The sequence below is a fragment of the Humulus lupulus genome, chromosome 9, assembly GCF_963169125.1.
Source record: "Humulus lupulus chromosome 9, drHumLupu1.1, whole genome shotgun sequence".
NCBI classification, from domain to species: Eukaryota; Viridiplantae; Streptophyta; class Magnoliopsida; order Rosales; family Cannabaceae; genus Humulus; species Humulus lupulus.
The window spans coordinates 11,625,414-11,650,813 of NC_084801.1; the positions used below are offsets into that span (position 1 = coordinate 11,625,414).

Consider the following 25,400-nt stretch of genomic DNA (forward strand, 5'->3'; position numbering starts at 1 on the left):
TGTCAGAGACAAGGTCTTGCAAAACCATATCCAAGTCAAGCATGTTCCAGGTGTTGCTCAAGTTGCTGATTGTCTAACTAAATTCATTTCCAGCTCTCGTTTCTCTCTTCTGCGTGACTAAGTGTTGTTTCTAAATCAATACTTAGTTTGACAGGGGTTGTTAGAGACCATGCTTCAGTTTCTATTAGTTTTGTAAAATCCTTTATTGGCATATTTGACAATATTGACAAAATTAATTAAAGTGATTTTTTCTTCTTCGAAATAGGTTGTTTCCTGTTTTGTTGTGATATGCTCTTTATAAATCAAATTATTATATTTATGTTAATAAAATAAATATATAATTTCCTATAAAAGAATATATTTTATTGAATTGGTATTTATTTTTATTTTTTTATCTGATTTATTTGTCCAGAAATCGTGTACAACTTGCAGAGATAAAGTATTTATTGTTTCCTTATTTATTTCGAGAAACTAGATTTAAAAAACTGTCCAGGTTCAATGAATCTGTTTGAACGGATTGCTAGTCTGTTTGAACAGATTCTGACTTTCCTGTTTTGGAAGATTTTCCATTTATTGGCTTATTGGTTTCTGATTTGTTTTCCACGACCTAAAGGGATTCTAAAAAGTATATAATCATCCTTAGGTCATTGGTGTTTGATCATCTCTCTTGGTGTATTATTTTCCAAATATTTTCAAGTTTTAGAGAGACTTTTTATTATGTGAAGAACTTGAGTCCAGGAAGTTCTTAGTGGTTTATTACAGTGTACTTCTGTATTGTTTTCCTTGTGTTAATTATGCAGGTTGAACACACTTGGACATTGTTCATCAAGCTTCGGGAGAAGTCTTGTTCGTGAGTCACTTTTCGGGAGGAAAAGTGCAAGTGTTATGATTTGAAGGGAGTTCAAGATCTTAGCACTTCAGAAATTTGATTAGGAGTTTAGATTGCAACAGTTGCGAAAAATTTGGTTTTGTAATCATTTAGATATTCTTCTAAAAAATTTCATTCTCTGGGTGTGGCCCCGTGGACTAGTAGCAATCTGCATAGATTGCTGATACCACGTATAATCTCGTGTGTTCTTTTCCTTATGTTCGTTTTTATCTTATGTTGATAAACTGTTTACACATTTCTGGGTTCTGTTCAAACAGTCTCTGTGTCCGTTTAAAAATTTCTGTAACAGTTCAACAATTAATTATTTAATTTTGAATAATTAAGTTGGTAATCATAAAAAACAGAATTTCAATTGGTATCAGAGCGGTTCACTAAACTCTTAGTGAGATTTTGTGGTTATTTTCCCTTTGATTTGTTTTGTGTGAAATGTCTTTCTTTGTAGAAGGTAGTTCGGTGTCTCGACCTCCATTGCTTAATGACTCAAACTATCCATATTGGAAAGTTAGAATGAGAGCTTTCATAAAAGCTCAAGATGAGAAAGCATGGAGAGAAATTTTGTCTGGATGGTCACCTCCTACTGAAAAAGGTGAAGATGGTAGCACAATTGTAAAATCTTAACTTATTTGGGATACAGAAGAAGAGAAATTATCCAGTTATAATAATAAAGGTCTTCACACCATATTTAACGGTGTTGGAGAAAGTTTTATAAAACTTGTTTCCACATGTGTCTCGGCTAAAGATGCTTGGACCATTCTTCAAACTCAGTTTGAAGGAACTGTAGATGTTAAAAGGTCTAGATTTATTATGTTACAAACTAGGTTTGATGACCTTAGGATGTCTGATTCTGAAACACTATCTGAATTTTATGAGAGATTATCTGATATTTCTAATGAGTATTTTGCACTTGGTAAGAAACTTGATGATTCTGTTCTTGTTAGAAATATCGTTCGAGTTCTTCCTGACAGGTTCAATGTTAAGCTCACTGCTATGGAAGAAGCAAAAAACTTCAGTACTATGAAGGTAGAAGAATTGATGGGGTCACTTCGTACCTTTGAGTTAAATCAAAAGATTCGTCAAAAAGACAAGCCAAGTACTTCCAAAGAGAAAGAGAAAGCCATAGCTTTCAAGAGCACTGAAAAAGAAGTGTGAGATGATGAAGATGGTGATAATGAAATGGCAATGCTTGCAAAGAATTTTCGAAAATATATGAATAAGATAGGAAATAAGAAATTCAATGGCAAGATGACAAAAGGTAATCCTTCTTCTCTTAAACCTTTTCAAACTAATAAAAAGGGTATTCAGTGCAGGGAATGTGAGGGATTTGGTCACATCCAGTCTGAATGTGCAAACACCTTGAAAAAGAACAAAAAATGTATGATTGCTACTTGGAGTGATAATGACTCTGAAAGTAGTGAAGATGAGGAAGGTAATGTCGCTCTCACTTCTATTTTGCCTATTTCTAAATCTGAAAATGAGAAAATTGTTTGCTTAAATAATGTCTCAAAAGATGAAGAAAATACTGATAGTGATGAATCTGAATTAAATGATGAGTCTTTGAGTGAATCTTACAAGAAGATGTATGGTTCATGGGTGAAAATGTGTCTTGAGAATCGGTCATTGGTAAGCAAAAATAAAGATTTATCCTCTGAAATCAAATAACTTACTGACTTAAATGAAAATTTTGAAAAAGAAATAATTTCAAAAAATGTTGAAATAAATAAGTTGTCTAAAGATTTTGATACTCTTGAGAAAAATGTTAGAATGCTTAACCCCGGTTCTACTGTTTTTGAGAAAATTCAGAATGCAGGTCAAAGAAGTCATGTGGGACTTGGTGCTTCAAGTTCTCAAAAATCAAAGAAAACTGTCTTTATCTCAGCTGGGATGCTATCGGCTGATGTTCCTGTGTCATCTTCACTGAAATCTGTTGCATCCAGTTCTCGGATTGTTCCAACAGAATGGACACAGTCAGCAGGAACATCCAATGGAAAATTGGAAAAATTCATTCCAATCTGTCATTTTTGTGGTAGGAAGGGTCATATTCGTCCTAAGTGTTTTACTCTTATGAATTTTGCTGAAAATGAATATTTTGAAAAATTCAATTATTTTGATAATTTCAAAAGAGTAAAAAAGGAAAATGTTCAATCAAAGAAAATATGGATAAAAAAGAATAATTGTTTTGCTGGTTTTACTAGTGAATATGATAGATCTGCTTCTTCACATTTTTGGTATTTTGATAGTGGTTGTTCAAAACATATGACAGGTGACAAGTCTATTCTTCAAGACATAAAACCTATGCATTGTGGGTTTGTTACTTTTGGCAATGGAATTGAGGGTAATGTTCTTGGAATGGGTACTCTTAACTTTGAAGGGTTGCCTAGAATCAAAAGAGTGTTTCTTGTGGAAGGACTTAAAGCTAATCTTCTAAGCATAATTCAAATTTGTGATCAAGGTTATACTGTTAACTTTGATAAAGAGTATTGTCTTGTTTTAAACAAAGATGGTGAGAATGTTCTTGAATGTTATAGATCTAATGACAATTGCTACACTCTTCTGCCATCTATTATGTGTCAATCTGTTGTGAGTAATAACACTGATGTGTGGCATGCTAAACTTGGCCACATAAATTTTAAAACTTTGAAAAAATTGTCTCATACTGGAAGTGATCATGGTAAAGAATTTGAGAATTCTGTCTATGATGATTTTTGTAAGTCTGCAGGTATCTCTCATGAGTTTTCAGCTCCCAAAACTCCACAACAGAATGGAGTTGTAGAAAGGAAAAACTGCACTCTTCAAGAAATGGCTAGAGTGATGTTAAATAGCAAAAAATTGACCAAACGGTTATGGGCAGAAGCAATTAACACTGCTTGCTATATCATAAATCGTGTTTTTCTCCGTCCAGGTACATCTAAAACATCTTATGAAATTTGGAAAGGTAAGAAACCAAGTGTGGCTTACTTTCATGTTTTTGGATGTGTTTGTTACATTTTGAGAGATAGAGAAAATCTTGGTAAATTTGATACTAAGAGTGATGAAGGTGTTTTTATTGGATACTCCACTAACAGTAGGGCGTATCGTGTGTATAACATGAGAACCCAAACTGTAATGGAGTCGGCTAACATTGTTATTGATGATGCCAGGGATTTTTCTGAGTTTTCTACTGAGGAGGAAATTGATAGGTTTATTGATGAACCTACTGAAAAACACGAAGAAGCTTCTATCAGTGATACTACTGTTGCAACGCAAGGTCCATCCGTTCCAACAGAGTACGAATCCGATGAAACAGATTCTGGACAGACAGAAAAGAAATTTCTAGATATTATTTCGGATGAAGTCCAAAAGGAGCCATCAACCAGAGTTAAATTAAATCATCCAGCAGATTTAATACTTGGAAATCCAAAAGACAGTATGGTGACAAGAAAAAGGTTTAGTAATGTTGTTCAATTTGATTGTTTCTTATCTTTAATTGAGCCTAAAAATGTGAAAGAAGCTTTAACTGATGAAAATTGGATTAAAGCTATGCAGGAGGAATTGTAACATTTTTTTTAGAAACAAAGTGTGGATCATTGTGCCAAGACCGTTGCATACAAACATTATTGACACAAATATCTAAGGGTGTTAATCAAACCACACCACACCACAATTTGTGATTTAGAACTTTTCGCGGTACAGTTGTGATTTGTATTTTTGCCAAACTGTACCATTTACAGTTTTGAATTTTATATATAATGTGGTTCAAACCACACCACAGCGCATCGTTATATATATATTAATTTTTTTATATATTTTTTTCAATTTTACTACATTTAAACTTAAATACATATATAATTATATAACATATACAATATCTAGAAAAATTATTATGTTATATAAGATGCTAACACATATTTTATTTCAACATAAATATATTCCTCATTAATAAAAAAATTTACTTCTATATCACATTTTTTATTTGATAGTAGTTTGTTGTATTTTCATTGTACAACTAAAAGTTTATTTAGTTGTATATTGATTATTTTGTTTGTTATGAATATTTATTAATTATAATGTGTAATTGTTAAATTATTTTGCAATAGATATAACCGTCAACACTGCCTACACCGCACAGCACCGCATTTTTACAATGCAGTTTAAGATCTATACAATGCGATTTGAAAAATTGCTCAAACTATATATACAATACGATCCAATAAATTAACAAAAAATCACATCAACCGCATCGCAAACCCCCCTTTCTAATACTAGAATATATATATATATTTTTTTTCTTGGTATTTCTTTCGCCTATTACATGGTGTTAGAAAACAGAGGAAGGAAAGGTTGTAATCTGTATTTCATCGTTGAAGGAAACTAGTACATAGATATGTTTACATAGCCAAGGCCATTGAGGAAATCTAGGCATCTAACAGAAATTAAGCAACGTGTCCTATAGGTATAGGACCACAAAAGTAAATACAACTAATTTTAAAGATAGACTCATTCATTATGGTTTGACACATAATGCAACAATTATCCACACTTCTCTAATTTTATTTTTAGAGGAACAATGGATTATAAAACAAAAGAACAAAACTCACAGGTCTTTTTTTAAATAATTTATTATCAGGTTAACTTTTTTTTAAATAATTATTATAATATTTAAATAATTAAAATGACCAGAACTAATAACTGGTTACCAACGAATAAATGTATTATTGCTGCCAAAAATAAAAAATTGGGTATTATTGCCAATATATAATAAAATGTAAAAATTAAAAAAAATGCTTATTCTTTCAAACTTTAAAATAAAGGATATTTATTAAGGCAATTTATTATAATTTGTCAATCTCAAATTGCTTCTTTCACTTATAACGTGGAACAATTATTCCTACTTATATCTAAATTATTGGTAAAGATATAATTCACAAAGAACATATTCATATTTTGAATGAATTAAATGGAAAACATATTTTACATAGGACGTCTCCCTACCTACCATTCTTAATGGAACCAAATTTTCTGTCCCACTTACATGTCCCAATTCATGTCCCAACCACTTATATGTGGACAACTCAATTAAAATGCCACATATACATTTAACAGATTTTTTATTAACTCATATACTTTTAACACCACTATTAGTGCAGGATGGCTTCTTTGCAATTAATTCTCTTTATTAATATTTTTATTATTTACAAAAACCCTTTCAAATTCTAGTTTCTTTTTTTATTACTGTTAGTCATATTAAGCTTCTCTTTTTAATTTGATCAATAAAAACTATCAAATTTATCTGCCTTACAATTCTTTACGAAAAGCAAATTCTCTGCACTCACAAAATTCTACATATATGGTCCTACTGTGAAAGGTTAGTAATATATATATATATAAATATATATCTCTACTTTTTGTTCTATTTGATTTATTTATTATATATATATATATAAAATCAATCTTGACTCATATGCTAAGAACCATATTATATTTCTTTTAAATACTATTAAAATTATTTATTAAAGGGTAAATCTTTACATCAATATAGATTTATATATAAATATTTGAAATTGAGAGATGTTTGAAAAACTATTATATATTGAGTTGATGGCTAAATTTTATAAATTAAAATTCTGATCAGATTTTGTATAAACCTTTTTGTTCTTTATATATATATATATATTAAGTCATGTAGTGTATTCTAATAAAATTATCAATTATTAAAATAGTGTCTAATATTTTATTTGTTACATGAATTTATAAAATTTATTGTCTTTTTATTGAAGAGGATGGACAATACTAATTTGGTGGAGAATGATTTACAATCACGTCGAAAAATATATTTTGAAAGTGAAGATGGGATATTGTCTTCAAATGTTGATATAAAATCTCTTCATTCTAAAATTGATGAAGAGGCAATACCAAAGGTTGGTATGGAGTTTAATACTGAAGAGGAAGCTTATAATTTTTATAATGCATATGCGTATAAGATAGGTTTTAGTATTAGAAGGAGTAAAATGCATAAAGATTTATTAGATGGACGGATAATAGATAGAATATTTTGTTGCTCATGTGAAGGTCATCGAGAAAAAGATAAACGGGATGTTATAGTGAAATCTCATCGTGCTGAAACGAGATTTGGTTGTTTGGCAAGAATGAAAATCAATTCTCGTCAAAATAGTAAATATCGTGTGGTCGATTTTGTTATGGAACATACACATGTGACATCAAGTCCTAGCAAAAGTCATTTACATAGATCTCAAAGAAGATTGACTGTAGCCCAAGCTGCCGAAATTGATTTAGCTAACATCTCAGGAATTACTCCTAAGGCAAGTTATGATTTAATGGCTAGGCGAGTTGGTTGGTGCGAGAACCTTGGATATACTATTGTTGATTGTCGAAATTATTTGCAGAGTAAACGAACAATTCAAATGAGAGTAGGAGATACTGGTGGTATACTTGAATATCTTCAAAGTATGCAATTAGAAGACCCTGCTTTTGTTAGTGCCATGCAAGCTGATGAAGATGACATGATAACCAATATCTTTTGGGTAGATGGAAGAATGATGACAGATTATTTTATTTCGGTGATGTTGTTTCCTTTGACACAACTTACAAAAAAAAATAAAGAGTGTCGACCGTTCGCAATGTTTCTTGGGGTGAATCATCACAAGCAAACTATTATCTTTGGAGCTGCACTATTATACGATGAAACTGCTGAAACTTTTGCTTGGTTATTTGACACTTTTGCTAAAACAATGTCAGGAAAAAAGCCAAAGACTATTCTTACTGACCAAGACGCAGCAATGGAAAAAGCTTTAGAGTCTCAATGGCCAAAAACAACTCACCGTTTATGCATTTGGCACATATATCAGAATGCTGCAAAAAATCTTAGTAGGGTTTTTCAAAATTTTAGAGAATTCACAAAGGATTTTAGTAGTTGTATTTATGATTATGATGAGAATGATGTTTTTATTGAAGCTTGGAATAGTATGCTTGAGAAATATGATCTTAGAGACAATAAGTGGCTAAAAAAAATGTTCAATTTGAAGGAAAAATGGGCATTGGTATATGAAAGAGAGACATTTTGTGCAGACATGACAACTACTCAGCGGAGTGAAAGTATGAATAATGTAATTAAGAATTATGTTAGCTACAAGCATGAAATACCAAGATTTTTTCAGCATTTTCAAAGATTAGTTGAGGATCGTCGATATGATGAGTTGAAGGCTGATTTTAAAGCAACTCAAACTTCATTGTCATTGTCTTTGCCAATAGAAATTTTGAAGCAAACATCAATTGTTTACACTCCAGTTGTATTCAGAATGTTTGAGAAAGAATTTTGCAAGGCTTATGAATGTGCTATGAACAATAAAAGTGAGAATGGAACAGTGTCAGAGTATACAGTGACCCCTCATGGAAAGTTTATGAGCATATTGTTACATATGATTCTTCTAATGATACAGTGACATGTGGTTGTAAGAAAATTTTGATTTTGTAGGAATTTTAAGTGCACATATTTTGAAGGTATATTCATATAGGAATGTCACAAAAATTCCTTCTCAATATATTTTAAAAAGATGGACAATGCATTCAAAAACTGGAATTTCTTCAATTATGCAGAGCAAGAGTGTGTCTGTTGAAGATGCAAAAGCAAAAATGGCAAAACATTACAAAGAAGTTTGTAGAATGCAAACTCAGCTAGCAACAAAAGCCGCTGAAGATGAGAAAGCATACAAAATTGTTGTTTCTGCGTTTAGTAAGATTTTTATAGATTTGGATGCAAATGATAGAGCTCAAGGGAAAGAGATTTCAACTTCTACTACCAGACATAATGATATTGAAAACAAGAACAATAGTGGAATAAGTGATCAAATTAAAGGGTTTAAGACTAAAAGAAAAGCTCATGGTGGATCTAGAAGAATTAAAGGTGCACTTGAGAGAGCCAAAAATAAGAAAAAGATGGTTAAGGAAGATTCTCCATCACAACAGGTAATGTTAACTTAGTTTTGAATATTGTCATTTATAATTGTTTTCATAGTCTCTCTTCTAACCGTATTTTGATGTGCTATAGGATTTTCATGAACAAAAAGCAAATGATCAAATCAATAATGGAAGTGGAATACCGTTTTTGTCTTCTAATTATTTTCAAGAGAATATGTCATCTTCATCTGCAAATATAGCTTCCTTGCATCAGAAAGAAGTATTTATATTGTCACATCTGTCATTTATTCTATGCTTTATTTATCAAACTTATTTTCTATAATAATGTATTTAAAAGCTTAATTTCAAATTCCACCATATACTCATAATTATGATGGTTATGAAGATCTAAATGAGAATACAAGTATGACTGAACTATTGCAACAGGTAATTAATTGTGTATGTATCCATATATTGTTTGCAGACATAATTTTATTAAATATGATGATATTTACTGTAATTTTTCTTTTTTGCAGGCTATATCAACTCCTACTACATTTCAAAGATTTATTGGCAATTATTTTCAAAAATCACCACAGTGATAATGAACGTTTTGCATTTTGATATATGGTTTGAGACTTTATATTATAAACTCTTTGTGATCTTGGCCAAACATACAAAGTTTTTTGTTTTAATATAAATTTTTCTATGTTTTTGTTAGTTTGGCGGCTGATTATTAAAATCTATGATGATTTTTTTTTTAAAGTTATCTATGGTGTTTCTTTATTTTGTGTTTGCTGTCCTTGTTGGAACTTTCCTTTGTTTGAGGCTCCTCTCCTTTGATTTGGTTCAGTAAAATTTTAGTCCACGTATAAAATTTTCGGTATAATAAATTTTTGTTGGTTCATAGTCCTATTTTCTTTTATTGAATGAATTTTATTTGATATATATATATTGTAATATATATATGTATATTATATATAAATATGAAAGTGGAGAAAACTAGCAGAGAAATTTGGGAAGAGACAGGAGAGACAATGTGACATTTAGAAGAGATTGCAAATAATCTTTTATTTTTTTTCATATGGGACTGTAGAAAAGAGGTCATTAATTGCAAAGAAGTCCTCCAGCACTAACGGTGGTGTTAAAAGTATATGAGTTAATAAAAAATCTGTTAAATGTATATGTGGCATTTTAATTGAGTTGTCCATATATAAGTGGTTGGGACATGTAGGTGGGACAGAAAATTTGGTTCCACTTTTAATACCATGCCATATATATGCGGTGAAATGCTTGTCTTCCCCAATCTCGGTTCCTCTTTATCAATATAATGAAGATGACCCAAAGTTTAAAATAAAAAAGATTGGATCAAAAAATGAATACAACGAAATATATATACATACAAGAATCCAAACACCTTTGATTCATTCAATATATATATATACTTTGGATAAGAATCAGTAGTATTGAAAATAATCTAAACATCTTTCTTACTTGAGTAAAATATTTGAAGCTAGACATATGTATAGTGTTTTGTTTGGTCGCAATCTAGCTGGCTAATAAATGATAATCATAATAATTTCCCTTTTCTAATATTGTCCTCTTCTATGTTCAAGAAATGGCATAGGGTATTTCCTAATGTTAAATAGGGAATTTTATGTTATATGTATGATAATTTAGTGAAACTTTTTAATATATTAACATAAGTTATTATTCTAAATATATGATAATTTTAATTTTTTAGACAAAAATACTCATAACTTTCAAACACCTATTTTCTCTCTCAATACGAACTCTCTCTCTAACATCTCTCATTCTCTCACTCTCTCATTTATTCTAATATTGTAGATCTGGAAAAAATACCAAAATTAAAAAAAAAAAAACCATCTTAAATAGACATTTGAGTGAAAAAAAATATGAACTTCTAAAGTTTTCATCAAATTTCATAATAGAGCATCGAAAAAGTATTGTTTTAGCCAAAAATCAAGTTTTCATGATTGTATCGCAATAGCATCGAAACAACATCGATTTTTCATCGAAACACCATTGATTTGGCCAAAAAAATAAGTTTTCATGATTGCATCACAAGAACATCGAAACACTATTGATTTTGCATCGAAACACCATGAGAACTTGATTTTTGTCCAAAACGGTGCAAAATCGATGGTGTTTCGATGTTGTTGCGATGCAATCATGAGAACTTGATTTTGTCCAAAATGATGCTTTTTCGATGCAATTTTGATGCTTTGCACTGAAATTTGACGAAAACTTTGGAGGTTTATATTTTTTCACTCAAATGTTTGGTTCAGATGATTTTTTCTTTAAATTTTGGTATTTTTTCGAGATTTACAGGATTAGAATGTTAGAGAGAGTGAGAGAATGAGAAATGTTAGAGAGAGAAAGTTTAGATTGAGAAAGAAAATATGTGTTTGAATGTTAATGGTATTTTTGTCTAAAAAATTAAAATTGTCATATATTTGGAATAGCAACATATATTAGCATATTAAAAAATTTTACAAAGTTATCATGCATATATAACATGAAATTCCCTATTAATATTGTTACTGTTGACCCAAGATTTGGCCAACTGACGCGGAGTCAAAACGTGATTGATGTGAATGAATGTATAGAGAAGAACGTATGGCAAAAACAGTAAATCACACAAGAATTTTTATAGTGGTTCGGCCCCAGGATCTGGTAATGACCTACGTCCACTTAGGCTGATATTGATATAAGAATCAGAAGAGTGATCAAAGAACTAGGGTTCAATGAGTTTCACCAACCTCTGAAGAACAATACAAGTTTACTCAGAGAATTACTATAGTTTCGAATGATTCAAAAGCCAAAAGTCCCTCTCTTGAGCTATCTCTTGCTATTTATAGGCTCAAGGGGGATTACAAAAGATTGTTACAGATATTCTCCCCTGAATAATCAGGTACTCAGGAGATTGAGTGAGATAAATTCGGGATTGCAAAGATCTTTCCATAAATGTCGCCTTGTACACGGAACCATCGACCAGACTGGTCGCGGGTAGGACGAGCTTACCCTGCTTCTACTGTGCCTTCTGGTCGATACTCTAGCAGACGCCTCCAGGTGTCAGCCACGTGTCAGGGATTACTCGCCACGTCATCAATGCTATTTTATTGGATAACATTTGCCCTCCAAAAGTTTACTTACTACGAACAGTAAATAAACTTTTGAACGAACGACTCTTCGGTAACCCCACCTGACGTGTCAGAACCCTTCGTGTGTTCTTGAAAAAAGCAACCCACTTCTGTCTAATCATGCCTTTTCAGTTCCCCAGAAACGATTTTGACGGCCATCCCATTTCCCCATACTTTGAAAAAGGAAAACTAATGATTACACTTTTTTAATATCAGAGACAAACTTATATAAGACCGTCGAAGCCTCCTTTTTCTTTTTACGCACGCCATTATCTTTGTAGAAAACCCTAAAAACCAGAGTTTTAAACTTCTCCGGAGACCATCCTTCTGCACTTCCAGGACCCCGTTCGAGAGTTCTTTGTTTTCCGAAGACCCTTTTTTCCACCTTCACGATCACTTTCCTTGTAAGTTTTTGAACTCCCATGCCTCTAATTTCTCGTGATGCATGCTCTTGATGGTGGACTGTTTAAGTTTTACTGTTTCTGGTTTAAGGTGCTTGTAGACAGAGTGTTTTGTAGGCAAAGTAGAGTTACGAGTTAGTTTAAAACCCAGGATCATGCTTTTTAGGACGTAAAACCGAAGTAAAATTTCAATCTTTAAGCCAATTGAAAAATAAATTTTGCCCGCCCTAAAGGGAGTTAAAAAAGCTTTTCCAAAAAAACTTTTTATTTTCACCCTTTGATCCGTTTTTCAAACTATTCGCGTAGAAAGATTTAGCTTTTTGTTAGAATGTTGTTGTATAAAAGCCTAACTTTTATACTCGACCAGCGTTATTCTAAAAAGCTTTTTAAAGTTCTATATCCTCACCTCCCCATTCTTCTGTTTGCAGACTTTAATGCCAGATTTGTGGGGAGGTGAAAGACCCATCGACGACGACCTTCTCGCCCAGCTGCTCGAGGGAGAAGAACAACCAGCTGAACGTGTCCACGAGATTCCTTTCTCGCGATCCTCTTCCAGACCCCATCCTTCCTCTCCAATGGCCCGCTCCAAGTCTACTGGAAAGAAAAGACCTGAGCCCGAAAGCAACCCAAATTCTCCTGCCCAGCCTGATTCACAGGCTAGGGTTCCCTCGACCAGTGGTCGAGAAAATCTCGTTCCTGACCCTAATATCCAAACTAGGGCCCGCCCTCGCCACCGGAATCCACCTGATGTCGAGTGGTATACTTCCCCAGCCAGTCTAGTGACCCCTCGAATGGTCGCTAACTGATTCAGGAAATTCCCCCTCACGGGGGTTACTATTATACGCTCTACCGCAAACTAGAGGGCTAACCTCCCAGGAGGTGCAAACAGCGCTTGGTCTTGGTATCACATTGAGGCGGGAGCTTACCTCCCTCTTCATCCCTTTTTTGTGGGGGTGGCCAATTATTTTGGTGTCGCCCCCTTCCAAATAAGCCCAAATGGATATAGGATGCTGACCGCACTCTATATCTTGTATAAACTTAATAAATGGCCAGAACCTTCGCCCCACGAGGTCAACTATCTTTTTGACCTTAAATCTAACCCACAGCACAACGGGACGGGCTTCTTCCACTTCTGCCACCAGGAGACCGGCCGGACGTTCTTGAGTGGCACTACCCATATATCAAACGTGGGGCACTACAATAAGGAGTATTTCTTTATTCCAGACATAACTAGCAACAATTTGGCCTTCGCACTAGGAGGTAAGAACTTGCCTTTGACTGGTCGATACTTTAACCTAGGGTGTCTCCTTTCATTTTTCTCAGACTGTAATCTGTTTTTTCAGGCCCTTGGTTACGTCCGACCCCAAAACCAAACATGGTGTTGAGGTCTAACACTCTGGCCAGGACGTCTGACGCAGCAAAAAGTGTCAAGACCCTGATCACTAAAACAAACTTGAGGCTGTCTGGCCTCCTGGCTCCTCGCCTTGAAAATAGAGGGTTCGTGGTGGACGAAGCCACTGCTGAGAGGGTTCCCGAGCAGCAACCTCCTGTGCCTCCTCGGAGGAGGAGGCCAACGGGGGTTACAATCAGGGAACCCACGAGTAGCCCTTCCACAGAAAGGCCTTTTCCTCCCCAAGGCAAGGGGAAAGAAAAGGCCAAAGAGCCCATTGTTGACTTGGGAGAATCTTCCGATGATAATGGTAAAGTTATTTCGCTTTTAAATGGTTTGCCAATTCCCTATCACTTGTTTGACGGGGATGGTAACTTTACATATGCTCCAAATCTAGGGTCAGACTTCTTCATTCCAGAGAATGAGTATACGACTAATAGAGTCAATAGTGTAGCGACCAGTAGTTGTAGCTCGGGTATTTACTTTGTTACCTCCTTTCAGTTGTATAACATACTTTCACCTGCCTCCTTTATTATTAACTTGCTGTGTTTACTTACATGCAGATATGTCTACTCCCAACATCTTCGACATGTACCAGGCCGAGGATGAAGAGGAGGTTCCTCAACTCCAACGGAAGCCTAAGAAGAGAACTGGTGAATCCAGCCGAGGCCCTCCAGCCAAGAAGGGTCGAATAGAAGACCTTCCTCAGGACGCGCCAACTGGGCAAAATCCTGCGCCAACAGGGCAAACTTCTACCCCTCCTCCAGTTCTTTCCGAGCAGCAGACTACCCCTGCCCCGTCGAATCCTCCAACCGCGCCTACCAGAGAGTAGCCTACTCGTGAAGAAGCTCTTGGGGCCAAACTTATGGGCAGTGCCATTCGATCTGCCAGGGATCGTCTCGATCGCATCGGCAAAAGCGACCGTGTTAGAGGTGCAATGGTCGAAGCTGAAGACATGCCCGTCGATCAGATCCTGAACAGGACTCTGAACGAAATCTCCAGTGTAAGTACTTCTTTGTATTTCAAGATTTAGTCTTTTAGTCCTCATGATAAGTTCTAACTCCTTTTTGCTTTATTTACAGGCCTTGCTGTCTGCCACTACTGCCCGTACCCGAGCCCAGGCTTACCTCGAGCAGGCTAAGGCAAAAGCCATCGAGAGGTATCAGGTGAAGGCGGCCGAGGAGCTTTTCGCTGCTGAGGCTAAGCATGCCAAGGAGTTGGAAGCAATGGTCCGAGAGAGGGATGCGGCAGTGACTAAGCTGTCAGAGGCTGAAGCTGCGAAGAACGTAGCAGTCAAGTTGAGGCAGGAGTATCGAGATTTTAACCAAGCCCATCTTCGTGAAATCAAACATTTAGGAGAGGTACTCAAGTCTAAGGATGAGGCTATTGTCACACTCGGGGGCAAGGTGAAGTAGTTAGAGCTTGACAACTCCAAGAATCTGGAAAAGTACAAGAGGACGACACTCCGATGTTTCTACAATTTCTGGAAACATAATCAGGGTGCTGACTTTAGTTACCTTTTAGAGGAAGTCAGAACTGCTGAGTTAGCTCGATGCGCTGCCCAACTGGCCGAAGAAGAGGCAAGAGCTGCAACCCCTGTCTCTCCAAGCGTCGCTGGTGTGGAAGAAGAAGAAGTTGTCGAGGACGCGACTAACCAGGATGCTGCCCAGGACCCTCCGGCCCCGAATGCCTCTTAGAATTTTCTCTTATATTTTTTCTTTCTTTTGGATATACGACCCACGGGTCGTGATGTAAAAACAATAGCTTCTTTTTTAAACTTTGCTGCACGGGCAGTAAATCTTTTTTCTTTTACTTGAACAGTTACATCCAAGCAGCGATGCTGTAAAAGCTTAAATCTTGATGCTATAATATCTTTATTTATTATAACATTTGTCCGAATGACTGAACTTAGCATAGTACTTTGGCATGATTTAACAAAATCTAAATTTTGAAAAATACTCTAAGTATTGTAGCATGCTTTCACTCATTTTGTTCACGTGTTTACATACCTTGCCTTGAGAGTATGCTTTGCTATCGATGTGCTTTATATGCCCCCCAAGTGATCGAGGAGCTTTAGGTCCTTGGTCACTTGCCTTGACTGTGGCCTGTTCGAACATTCCTGTTCATGCAAAAATGATACTTGTAATACAACAAAACAACACACGTAATGAACAAATACTTGTAAATGTAAATTCACAATGGTTGGAAAGAATGACTGGCTGCGCACAGTCCCTTGTAATCTCGTATTAAAAATGGACTAAACATGTCTTTACGAGTGATTCTATAATAAAATCTTACATATACGAGCAGTTAGCCATACAGTGTGGCTAACCCTCTTTGCAAAACTTGTAAAAATTGGAAATCTTTACACAAGCCAGTCCTTTAAAAAGGACTGTTTATTGATAATACTTGCGCAGGTGTTCTCCATTCCAGTAACGTGGAACGAGATCTCCGTTTAAGCGTGCAAGTTTGTATGTGCCTGGGTGAATGACTTCTTCAATCTGGTAAGGTCCTTCCCAATTAGGTCCGAGCACTCCAGCGGTGGGGTCGCGGGTATTTAAGAAAACTCGCCGTAGCACTAAGGCACCGACGTTGAATTTTCTTTCTTTAACTTTGGAGTTAAAGTACCAGGCGACTTTTTGCTGGTATGCAGCAACTCGGAGTTGATATTTCTCTCGCATCTCGTCGATTGTGTCTAGGGAGTCCATCATTAGCTGGTTTTTCTGATCCTGGTCGTAAGTTAAGCGCCGATGTGAGGGGGATCTAACTCAACAGGCAACATGACCTCATATCCATAGGCCAAAGAAAACAGGGTATGTCCTGTCGCTGTTCGGTGGGATGTTCTATACGACCATAGGACTTCAGGTAGCTGCTCTGGCCACGCTCCTTTAGCTTCTTCAAGTCTTTTCTTCAGGGTGTCTTTAAGAGTTTTGTTCACGGCTTCGACTTGCCCATTTGCTTGGAGGTGTGCGACTGAAGAAAAGCTTTTAATAACTCCATGCCTTTCGCATAAATCGGTGAATAAGTCGCTGTCAAACTGGGTCCCGTTGTCTGAAACTATCTTCCTGGGCAGACCATATCGGCACACAATGTTCTTGATGACGAAGTCAAGAACTTTCTAGGTCGTGATGGTTGCGAGTGGTTCAGCTTCGGCCCATTTGGTGAAGTAATCAACTGCCACAACTGCGTACTTTACTCTGCCTTTCCCTGTAGGCAGGGATCCAATCAAATCTATTCCCCACACTGCGAAAGGCCACGGGCTCTGCATCTGTTTTAGTTCATTTGGAGTTGCTCGTGGAATCTTGGAGAACCTTTGACATTTGTCGCATTTTCGCACATACTCCATCGAATCCTCATTCATTGTAGGCCAGAAGTAGCCTTGCCTTAGAATCTTTTTCGCCAAACTTTGCCCCCTAGCGTGATCCCCTCAGAAGCCTTCATGCACCTCCTTCATGAGTTCCTTAGCTTTTTCTAGTGTAACGCACCTGAGTAGTGGCATCGAATATCCTCTTCGGTACATAACACCATCGACCAGTATGTACCTAGCGGCTCGCCTTTGCAGAGTTCTGGCTTTGTTTCTATCTGCCGGCAGTGTACCATTCGTCAGATACTCCAAGTAAGGCGCCATCCATGTATCTTCTAAACGAATCTCCATATTGGCTTCGGCTGCTTCTATGCTCGGCTTATTCAGTCTTTCTACTGGAACTATGTTCAAGGTGTCTGCATCTTTTGGGCTCGCGAGTTTAGCCAGGGCGTCTGCATTCGAATTCTGGTCTCGCAGAATTTGCTAAAGGGTGTACTTTGTAAACTAGGCTAGCAAATCTTTCGTTTTATTCAGGTAGGCCATCATCTTTAAGCCTCGTGCTTGATATTCTCCCAGGACTTGATTCACGACTAGCTGTGAGTCACTGTAAATATCAAGCGTCTTTATGCTCATATCTTTGGCCATTCTTAATCCAGCGAGGAGTGCTTTGTATTCCGCTTCATTGTTCGACGCGGTGAAGTCGAACCTGATTGCGCAGTGAAATCGATGCCCTTCCGGCGTTATCCATTTCACTCCCGCTCCAGCGTGGGATTCGTTGGATGAACCATCCGTGAATAGCTTCCACGAAGGAGTTTTGTCTTGAGGCATGGGCGCTTCAGGTTGTTCGCATTGCTCACTGTCTGGGAGTTCGGTGAACTCCGCAACAAGATCATTCAAGAATTGTCCCTTTATTGCTGCTCGTGGTGAATAAGTTATATCGAACTGCCCTAGTTCGACTGCCCATTTTAATAATCGCCCAGCCGCCTCAGGTTTTTGGAGGACATGCCGAAGGGGCTAGTCGGTTAGAACTGTGATAAGATGGGCTTGGAAGTAAGGACGCAACTTCCTGGAGGCTAGTATTAAGCAATATGCTAACCGTTCGATTGGCGGATATCTTAATTCTGCACCGATTAGCCTCTTGCTGACATAGTAGACTGCTTTCTGTACGCCTTCTTCTTCCCGTACAAGTACCGCACTAGCAGCAACTTCAGTAATCGCCAGATAAATAAACAAAGTTTCTCCTTCAATTGGTTTTGACAAGATGGGAGGTTGCGCCATATGAGCTTTCAAGGCCTGGAATGCTTGCTCGCAATCTCCCGTCCATTCAAGCTTTTTATTGCCCCTGAGTAGATTGAAGAAAGGGACACATTTGTCAGTTGATTTCGAGATGAATCTACTCAGGGCAGCGATCCTTCCGGTCAAACTTTGTACATCCTTGATCTTCTCCGGCGACTTCATGTCGATCAGGGCTTTTATCTTGTCAGGGTTGGCCTCGATTCCCCTTGAATTTCCTATAAACCCCAAAAACTTCCATGATCCGACTCCAAAGGAACATTTGAGGGGATTCAACTTCATCTGGAACTTGTTTAACACATCAAAGCACTCTTGTAGATCCCTCACATGTCCTTCTGCCCTTTTAGACTTTACTAGCATGTCATCCACATACACCTCCATGTTTGCACCGATCAGCTCCTCAAACATGTGGTTGACTAGCCGTTGGTAAGTCGCACCTGCGTTTTTCGGTCCGAAGGGCATGACTTTGTAACAGTATAAGCCCGTATCGGTCCGAAAGCTGGTGTGATCCTCGTCAGGGGGATGCATGCTAATTTGGTTGTAGCCCGAATATGCATCCATGAACGAGAGGATCTCATGTCCTGCAGTCGCATCGACCAGCTGGTCGATTCTTGTGAGTGGGAAGCAGTCTTTTGAGCAGGCTTTATTGAGGTCTGTAAAATCCACACAGGTCCGCCACTTTCCGTTAGGCTTGGGGACCAACACCGGATTTGAGACCCACGATGGATAAAACGCCACCCTGATAAACCCATTCTCCTTAAGTCTTTCGACTTCTTCTTTCAAGGCTCTTGATCTATCTTTATCGAGCAGCCTTCTTTTTTGTTGCACGGGTGGAAAAGTTTTATCTATGTTCAAGACATGGCTGATCACCGCAGGATCTATCCCCACCATGTCTTTGTGCGACCAGGCGAAAACTTCCTGGTTCCTTCGCAAGAATTCCACCAGTGCATGCTTCGTGGTAGGTTCTAAGTTTTTCCCAACCTTCACGACTCTGGTCGGGTCTTCTTCGTCGAGTTGGACCTCCTCCAGGTCCTCGACGGGTCCAACATTCTCTTCAAAATCCCCAAAGCGAGGATCCAAATCTCCATCCTCACTTTGGGCAACACCCTATTTGGTGACTTCACCACCTGATTGGGCTTGCGCATCTACCGCCATCTACAATTGGTCTGGGGTAGTGCTCCTTGACATTCCACTTTTTGCCTTCGTGATCGAGGCGTTGTAGCACTCCCTGGCTTCCCTTTGGTTCCCTAAAACGAGTCCTATCCCTGCGTCCGTTGGGAACTTCATGGCTAGGTGCCACATAGAGATGACGGCCCGTAGATCAACCAGTATGGGCCTTCCGGTAACGGCATTGTACGCCGAAGGACAATCGACCACTACAAAAGTGGCGAGTAATGTCCTTGTTGCAGGCGCTGTACCCGTCGTTACTGGAAGTTTGATCATTCCGGCTGGGGCGAGTCCTTCTCCAGAGAAGCCATATATCGTCTGATTGCAGGGCTCCAAGTCCTTTACGGACAATTTCATGCGTTCCAGTGTTGACTTATACAGGATGTTCATTGAACTTCCTGTATCGACTAGTACCCTCTTTACCATCATATTGGCCATCTGGATGTCCACGACCAGCGGATCGGAATGTGGGAACCAAACGTGCTGGGCATCGCCATCAGAGAAGGTTACCTCGCCTTCTTCTGACCGAGCCTTTTTTGGCGCACGGTCCTCCACAGTCATCATCTCGATGTCCTGATCGTGGCGCAGAGTCCGAGCATATCGTTCTCTGGCCTTTCCGCTATTTCCCGTGAGGTGCGGGCCTCCACAGATGGTTAAGAGTGTTCCAGCCATGGGGGTAGGCTGTAATGGTGGAGAGCGTTGGCGTGTGGACGCCTGCTCATTGCCACCTAGAGCTTCTCGTTGGGAATTTCCCGAGGCCCGTACGTATCTTCTCAAATGTCCTTGTCTAATAAGGAACTCGATTTCGTCTTTTAACTGGTTGCACTCATTGGTGTCATGTCCGTAGTCGTTATGGTAACGACAGAACTTGGTAGTGTCTCTTTTCGAAATGTCCTTTCGAATGGGTCCAGGTTTCTTGTAAGGCACACTAGAGCTTGTGGCCTGGTAAACCTCTCCTCGAGACTCAATGAGGACAGTGTAGTTAGTGAACCTAGGTTCATAACGATTACCCTTGGCTCGTTTGTTGTCGGAGGTGGAAGGCTCGTTGTATGGCCGTTTTCCACCATTCTTCCCATTACCGTTGCCGTTTCCATTGCCTTTGCAGTTTCCATTAGGTTTGGAACCATTGTCGGCTTTGGCGGGCTCGACGGCCTTCTTACCCTTGTTCGAGGGTTTTCCATCATTAGCAATGGCCTCTTCGAGCTTGATGTAACGATCAGCTCGATCCAAGAACTCCTGGGTTGTTCTAACTCCTTCCTTTCGGAGACTTTTCCAGAGGGGAGAGCAACGTTTAACACCTGCGGTAATGGCCATCATCTTGCCTTCGTCTCCTACAGTTTTTGCTCCAGCTGTCGCTCACATAAAGCGCTGGACGTAATCCTTCACTGACTCCCCGTCCTGCTGGCGAATTTCGACTAGCTGGTTTGCTTCGGTTGGGTGCACACGACCCGCATAGAGCTGTCCGTAGAACTCCCTTACGAACATTTCCCAGGAAACTATGGAACTTAAAGAACCACTCCTACGCTGCTTCAGAAAGTGTTGCAGGGAAGATCCTGCACCGAGCGTCTTCGGACACTTTCTGAATGTCCATCTGAATCTCAAACTTATTCACATGCGAGACTGGGTCCCCATATCCATCAAAGTTCGGGAGCGTAGGCATCTTGAATTTGCTGGGAGTTTCGGCGTTAGCTATCCTTTGGACGAAAGGAGTGCCTTCCTCCTATCGTGGTCGATGTAGGAAGTCCTTCCTCCGACCAGCTGCTGAACAACCTAGTTGAGTGCGTCTATCTGGGCCTGCACTGCGGTAGGAATCGCGGTGGCCTCTGTTGCTGGGGGGACGTTCTCGCCGTGCTTCTCGCGACGATCATTGAGTACATCTCTCAGGTCCTCTTCTCTTCTTCGCTGCTTGCTACCACCGAGCCGGTTGAAGACATTATTTTGTCTGGGCTGCCCCCCAGCATCCTGTTTATTTGGCTAGTCATCTTGAGGTACTTGGCTCCTGCTTTTACCTCTTTCTCTATTCCTCTCACCAGCATTTCCGTTGCCTGAGTCAGCCTCATTGTATCCGTGGCCATCTCTGAACCTCGACTGGCTATGGTGAGATCGACTGTTCCCTCGATGCCCGTCCCTGGCTGAACCATCCCGAGCGTTAGAGGGTGGTCTGCGCTGGTCGTGGTGTCCCCGTGCACCATCGTGCCGTGGGGGGCCTCGGACCGCAGAGCCTAACTCTGAGTCTCTCCTGTTGCCAGGAGGGTACTGACCTCTGTTCGGTAGGTTCGGCCCATCTTCCCTACGGCGTCTAGGGCTGCGAGGCTGATGCTCGGCCCTATTCTGCCTCTGTTGCGGGGGATTACCCCGAGCGGCTTGGGATGGTGGCTGCGCCTCAGGATCCTATGGGACATCGTCATGGGGCATCTGAGGCTGCTCGGGCCTTTGCGGACTCGAAGGTTGAATCGGTGGGCTCGGATTAGGACCCCTCTGGGGTGGCCCATTCACCGGTTGGCCAGGCTGCGAGGCAGGTGCAGCCTGATTTCTAGCCAACAGCAAGGCTGCCTCAAGGGCTGCCATGGCTTCGTTCTGGCGGCGGTCAACCTCCGCTTGCCTTTCGCTCAATTCCGCGCGCTGCCGTTCAATCTCCTGCTGCAGCTGCGCCATAACTTCAGCGGCAGTCTCCTGACTGGCCCTCAGATTAGCCATCTCTTCCTGTAACGCGCCCAGAGTACTGTTCAGCGTCGCATCGTCCATTTCCTCCTCTTCAAAGTCTAGTTGCGGCTCATCCTCCGCCATGCTTGCAGGAGGAGGAGGAGGTGGCGGGTTTGACGGTGCAGCGGCGGTTGCCTGCCCAGTTTTCCTTCCTGCTTTCGCCATTAGTTTTCTTAACAGCAATAAATTAATCTCTCAATGAAAGCACCAGAATGTTGACCCAAGATTTGGCCAACTGACGCGGAGTCAAAACGTGATTGATGTGAATAAATGTATAGAGAAGAACGTATGGCAAAAACAGTAAATCACACAAGAATTTTTATAGTGGTTCAGCCCCAGGATCTGGTAATGACCTACGTCCACTTAGGCTGATATTGATATAAGAATTAGAAGAGTGATCAAAGAACTAGGGTTCAATGAGTTTCACCAACCTCTGAAGAACAATACAAGTTTACTCAAAGAATTACTATAGTTTCGAATGATTCAAAAGCCAAAAGTCCCTCTCTTGAGCTATCTCTTGCTATTTATAGGCTCAAGGAGGATTACAAAAGATTGTTACAGATATTCTCCCCTGAATAATCAGGTACTCAGGAGATTGAGTGAGATAAATTCGGGATTACAAAGATCTTTCCATAAATGTCGCCTTGTACACGGAACCATCGACCAAACTGGTCGCGGGTAGGACGAGCTTACCCTGCTTCTACTGTGCCTTCTGGTCGATACTCTAGCAGACGCCTCCAGGTGTTAGCCACGTGTCAGGGATTACTCGCCACGTCATCAATGCTATTTTATTGGATAACAGTTACAGCCATAAAAAGCTACAACATTTTACACTACATATATAGAATGAATTATGTGACCATGCATATAAAAGGGTATAAAGGTAATTTTCTAGGACATACACGGAACACTAAGAGCTGGCTAGGTTCTATAAATAGAAGTGAGTCTAGGTAGGTTCTTCCTCCATTCAATATTGCATATCCAACTTTTGCTTAGCAATATAAATAATAATAATAAGAGTGATCGTAATATGGCAGGCACGTCAGCTGATACAATTACCATTCTTAGTATTGATGGAGGAGGAGTTAGAGGGATCATCCCTGGGGTCATTCTTGATTTCCTTGAATCCAAACTTAAGGTATTATATATTGTCATATTTGCCATGTGTGTATGTGTGTAGATGTACAAAATATATAATAAGTTTTGTGTGGATCGATGTGTGAGTTAGGAATACGGTGGCGAGAATACAAGGCTGGCAGACTACTTTGATGTGATCTCAGGGACAAGCACCGGTGGTCTCATTGCAGCAATGATATCAACACCCAACCACCAAAAACGGCCTTTGTATGACGCCAATCAGATTGTCCCTTTCTACAAACGGGAATGCCCAAAAATATTCCCACAAGACGAAGACGAAGCTAGATCGCTAAGGCAAGCAAAGAGTGATGAAAGTGGTAGAACTATACCAGGTGGGCCAAGCTATGGTACGTGCCTTCAAGAACTGACAAACACTACAACAAAATTGTTGTTTCCCGGCGGAAATATTACCAGCGGAGACAGTCCGCTGGTAATAATACTATCTTTACCGGCGGAAAACTAAGTCTGCGGGTATTAATCATGTTTTTTAATTTTAATTTTATTTTTATTTTTTAAATTATTTAAGCAGTACCGGTGGGAAATATATTATTGCCGGCGGACAATCCGCCGACAATAATTAGATTTTATTCACGCGGCAAACCTGCCGCCCAATTTGTAATTCGCTTATTGCCGGCGGATTATTACCGGCGGGCTCCGCCGGTAATAATAATAAAAATATATCCGTTAATTACAAATACTGGCGGAAGTATTATTGCCGGCGGACCTCCGCCGGCAATAATATTCTATATATGTAACCCATTCGTCTTCTCCGCCCCCGTTCGTCCAACTCTCCAAACCGAAACACCCATTCTCCAAATATCCAAACGCAAACCAGACGCAATCCACCATTTTCAAAAGCTTTTTGGGATCATATTCAGCTTTGTTTCCTCACTGTTAGTTTCTGGGTATGTAGTTATATGCTAATATAAATATATAATATATTTTTGTTGTAATCAATTAGATTTTTCTGATGGGATAGTTGTTTGGGTTCTGATTATAATTTTTGTTCTTCTATATAGATGTTTCTAATATCATGCTCTGTTTCATGAATAAATTCATGTATTTCTTTTCATATTTTTTTTGCTAACAGTATTTTTCCTCAAATAGGTTGGGTTAATATTTGGTTATGAACAATTTTCTTAAGTATATATATTAAATTTAAATATTCCATTAATTTATAACTAATATATATATGTATATATATTTCAGGACTTCATTGGGAGTACTGAATCTTGCTATTGTTGTACTGCGGGTAAGTAATTTTCTATTTCATACATTTTTATTTTGGTCTTTTAGTTTTAAAGAATATTAAAATATTGTTAGATATTATTAATGAATCATTTTTTATTATTGTTAAATTGTTATTATATTGTTAGAATGTTATAATGTATTTTTGTTATAGTTTAATTAAAATTATTTTAATATTGTGAAGTTTAGATTTTAATGAATTTGTTATTAATTATTAAAAAAATAGTTTAATGGTAGAGAAATAAAATATTAATAAATAATATAATAAATTTTAAATTATAGAAAAAAGTTATTTTAATAACTTAGATAGGAATTGATATGAGAATAATAAAAATTAAATAATTAAAAATTTATTTATTAAAAGAAAGTATTAAATAATACATGTAAACAATTATTAAGTAATTATATAAAAGAGTAGTTATAGAATTAATTAAATAAAAATAATTTCAATTAATTACATATTAATTATTCAGCTTTTAAAATAGTTATAATTAAATATGTTAAATAAATAAATAAATAATTTATTAATTAATTACGTAATTAATTAATTAATTAATAATTAATTACGTAATTAATTAATTAATTAATTAAATAATTAGGAAAGATTTAATTTAATAATATGATAAATAAATAATTAAATGAATATTAAATAAATAAAAAATTAAGTATTAATTAAATAATTAATTTTTTAGTAAAGGAAAAATTAGATAATAGATAATAGATAATTAATTAAATAAATAAATAAATAATTAATTAATTAAGTATAAATTAAATAATTAGTAAACATTAGATAATAATAATTTATTTAAATAAA

General features: G+C 38.0%; 2 protein-coding genes across 2 annotated transcripts; both read left to right on the top strand.

Moving 5' to 3' along the window:
- The first annotated feature begins 6,111 nt into the window (after positions 1-6,111).
- Positions 6,112-8,325, top strand: LOC133799423 (protein FAR1-RELATED SEQUENCE 5-like). Its single transcript, XM_062237440.1, has 2 exons — positions 6,112-6,230; positions 6,643-8,325. Exon 2 carries the CDS (start codon positions 6,646-6,648, stop codon positions 8,323-8,325), a length of 1,680 nt encoding a protein of 559 aa, XP_062093424.1. The 5' UTR covers positions 6,112-6,230; positions 6,643-6,645.
- A 14,854-nt stretch (positions 8,326-23,179) lies between these two features.
- LOC133801803 (patatin-like protein 2) lies at positions 23,180-23,816 on the top strand. Its single transcript, XM_062240045.1, has 2 exons — positions 23,180-23,339; positions 23,430-23,816. The coding sequence occupies exons 1-2, from the start codon at positions 23,232-23,234 to the stop codon at positions 23,799-23,801; spliced, it is 480 nt and encodes a 159-aa protein (XP_062096029.1). The 5' UTR covers positions 23,180-23,231; the 3' UTR covers positions 23,802-23,816.
- The last annotated feature ends 1,584 nt before the right edge of the window (positions 23,817-25,400 follow it).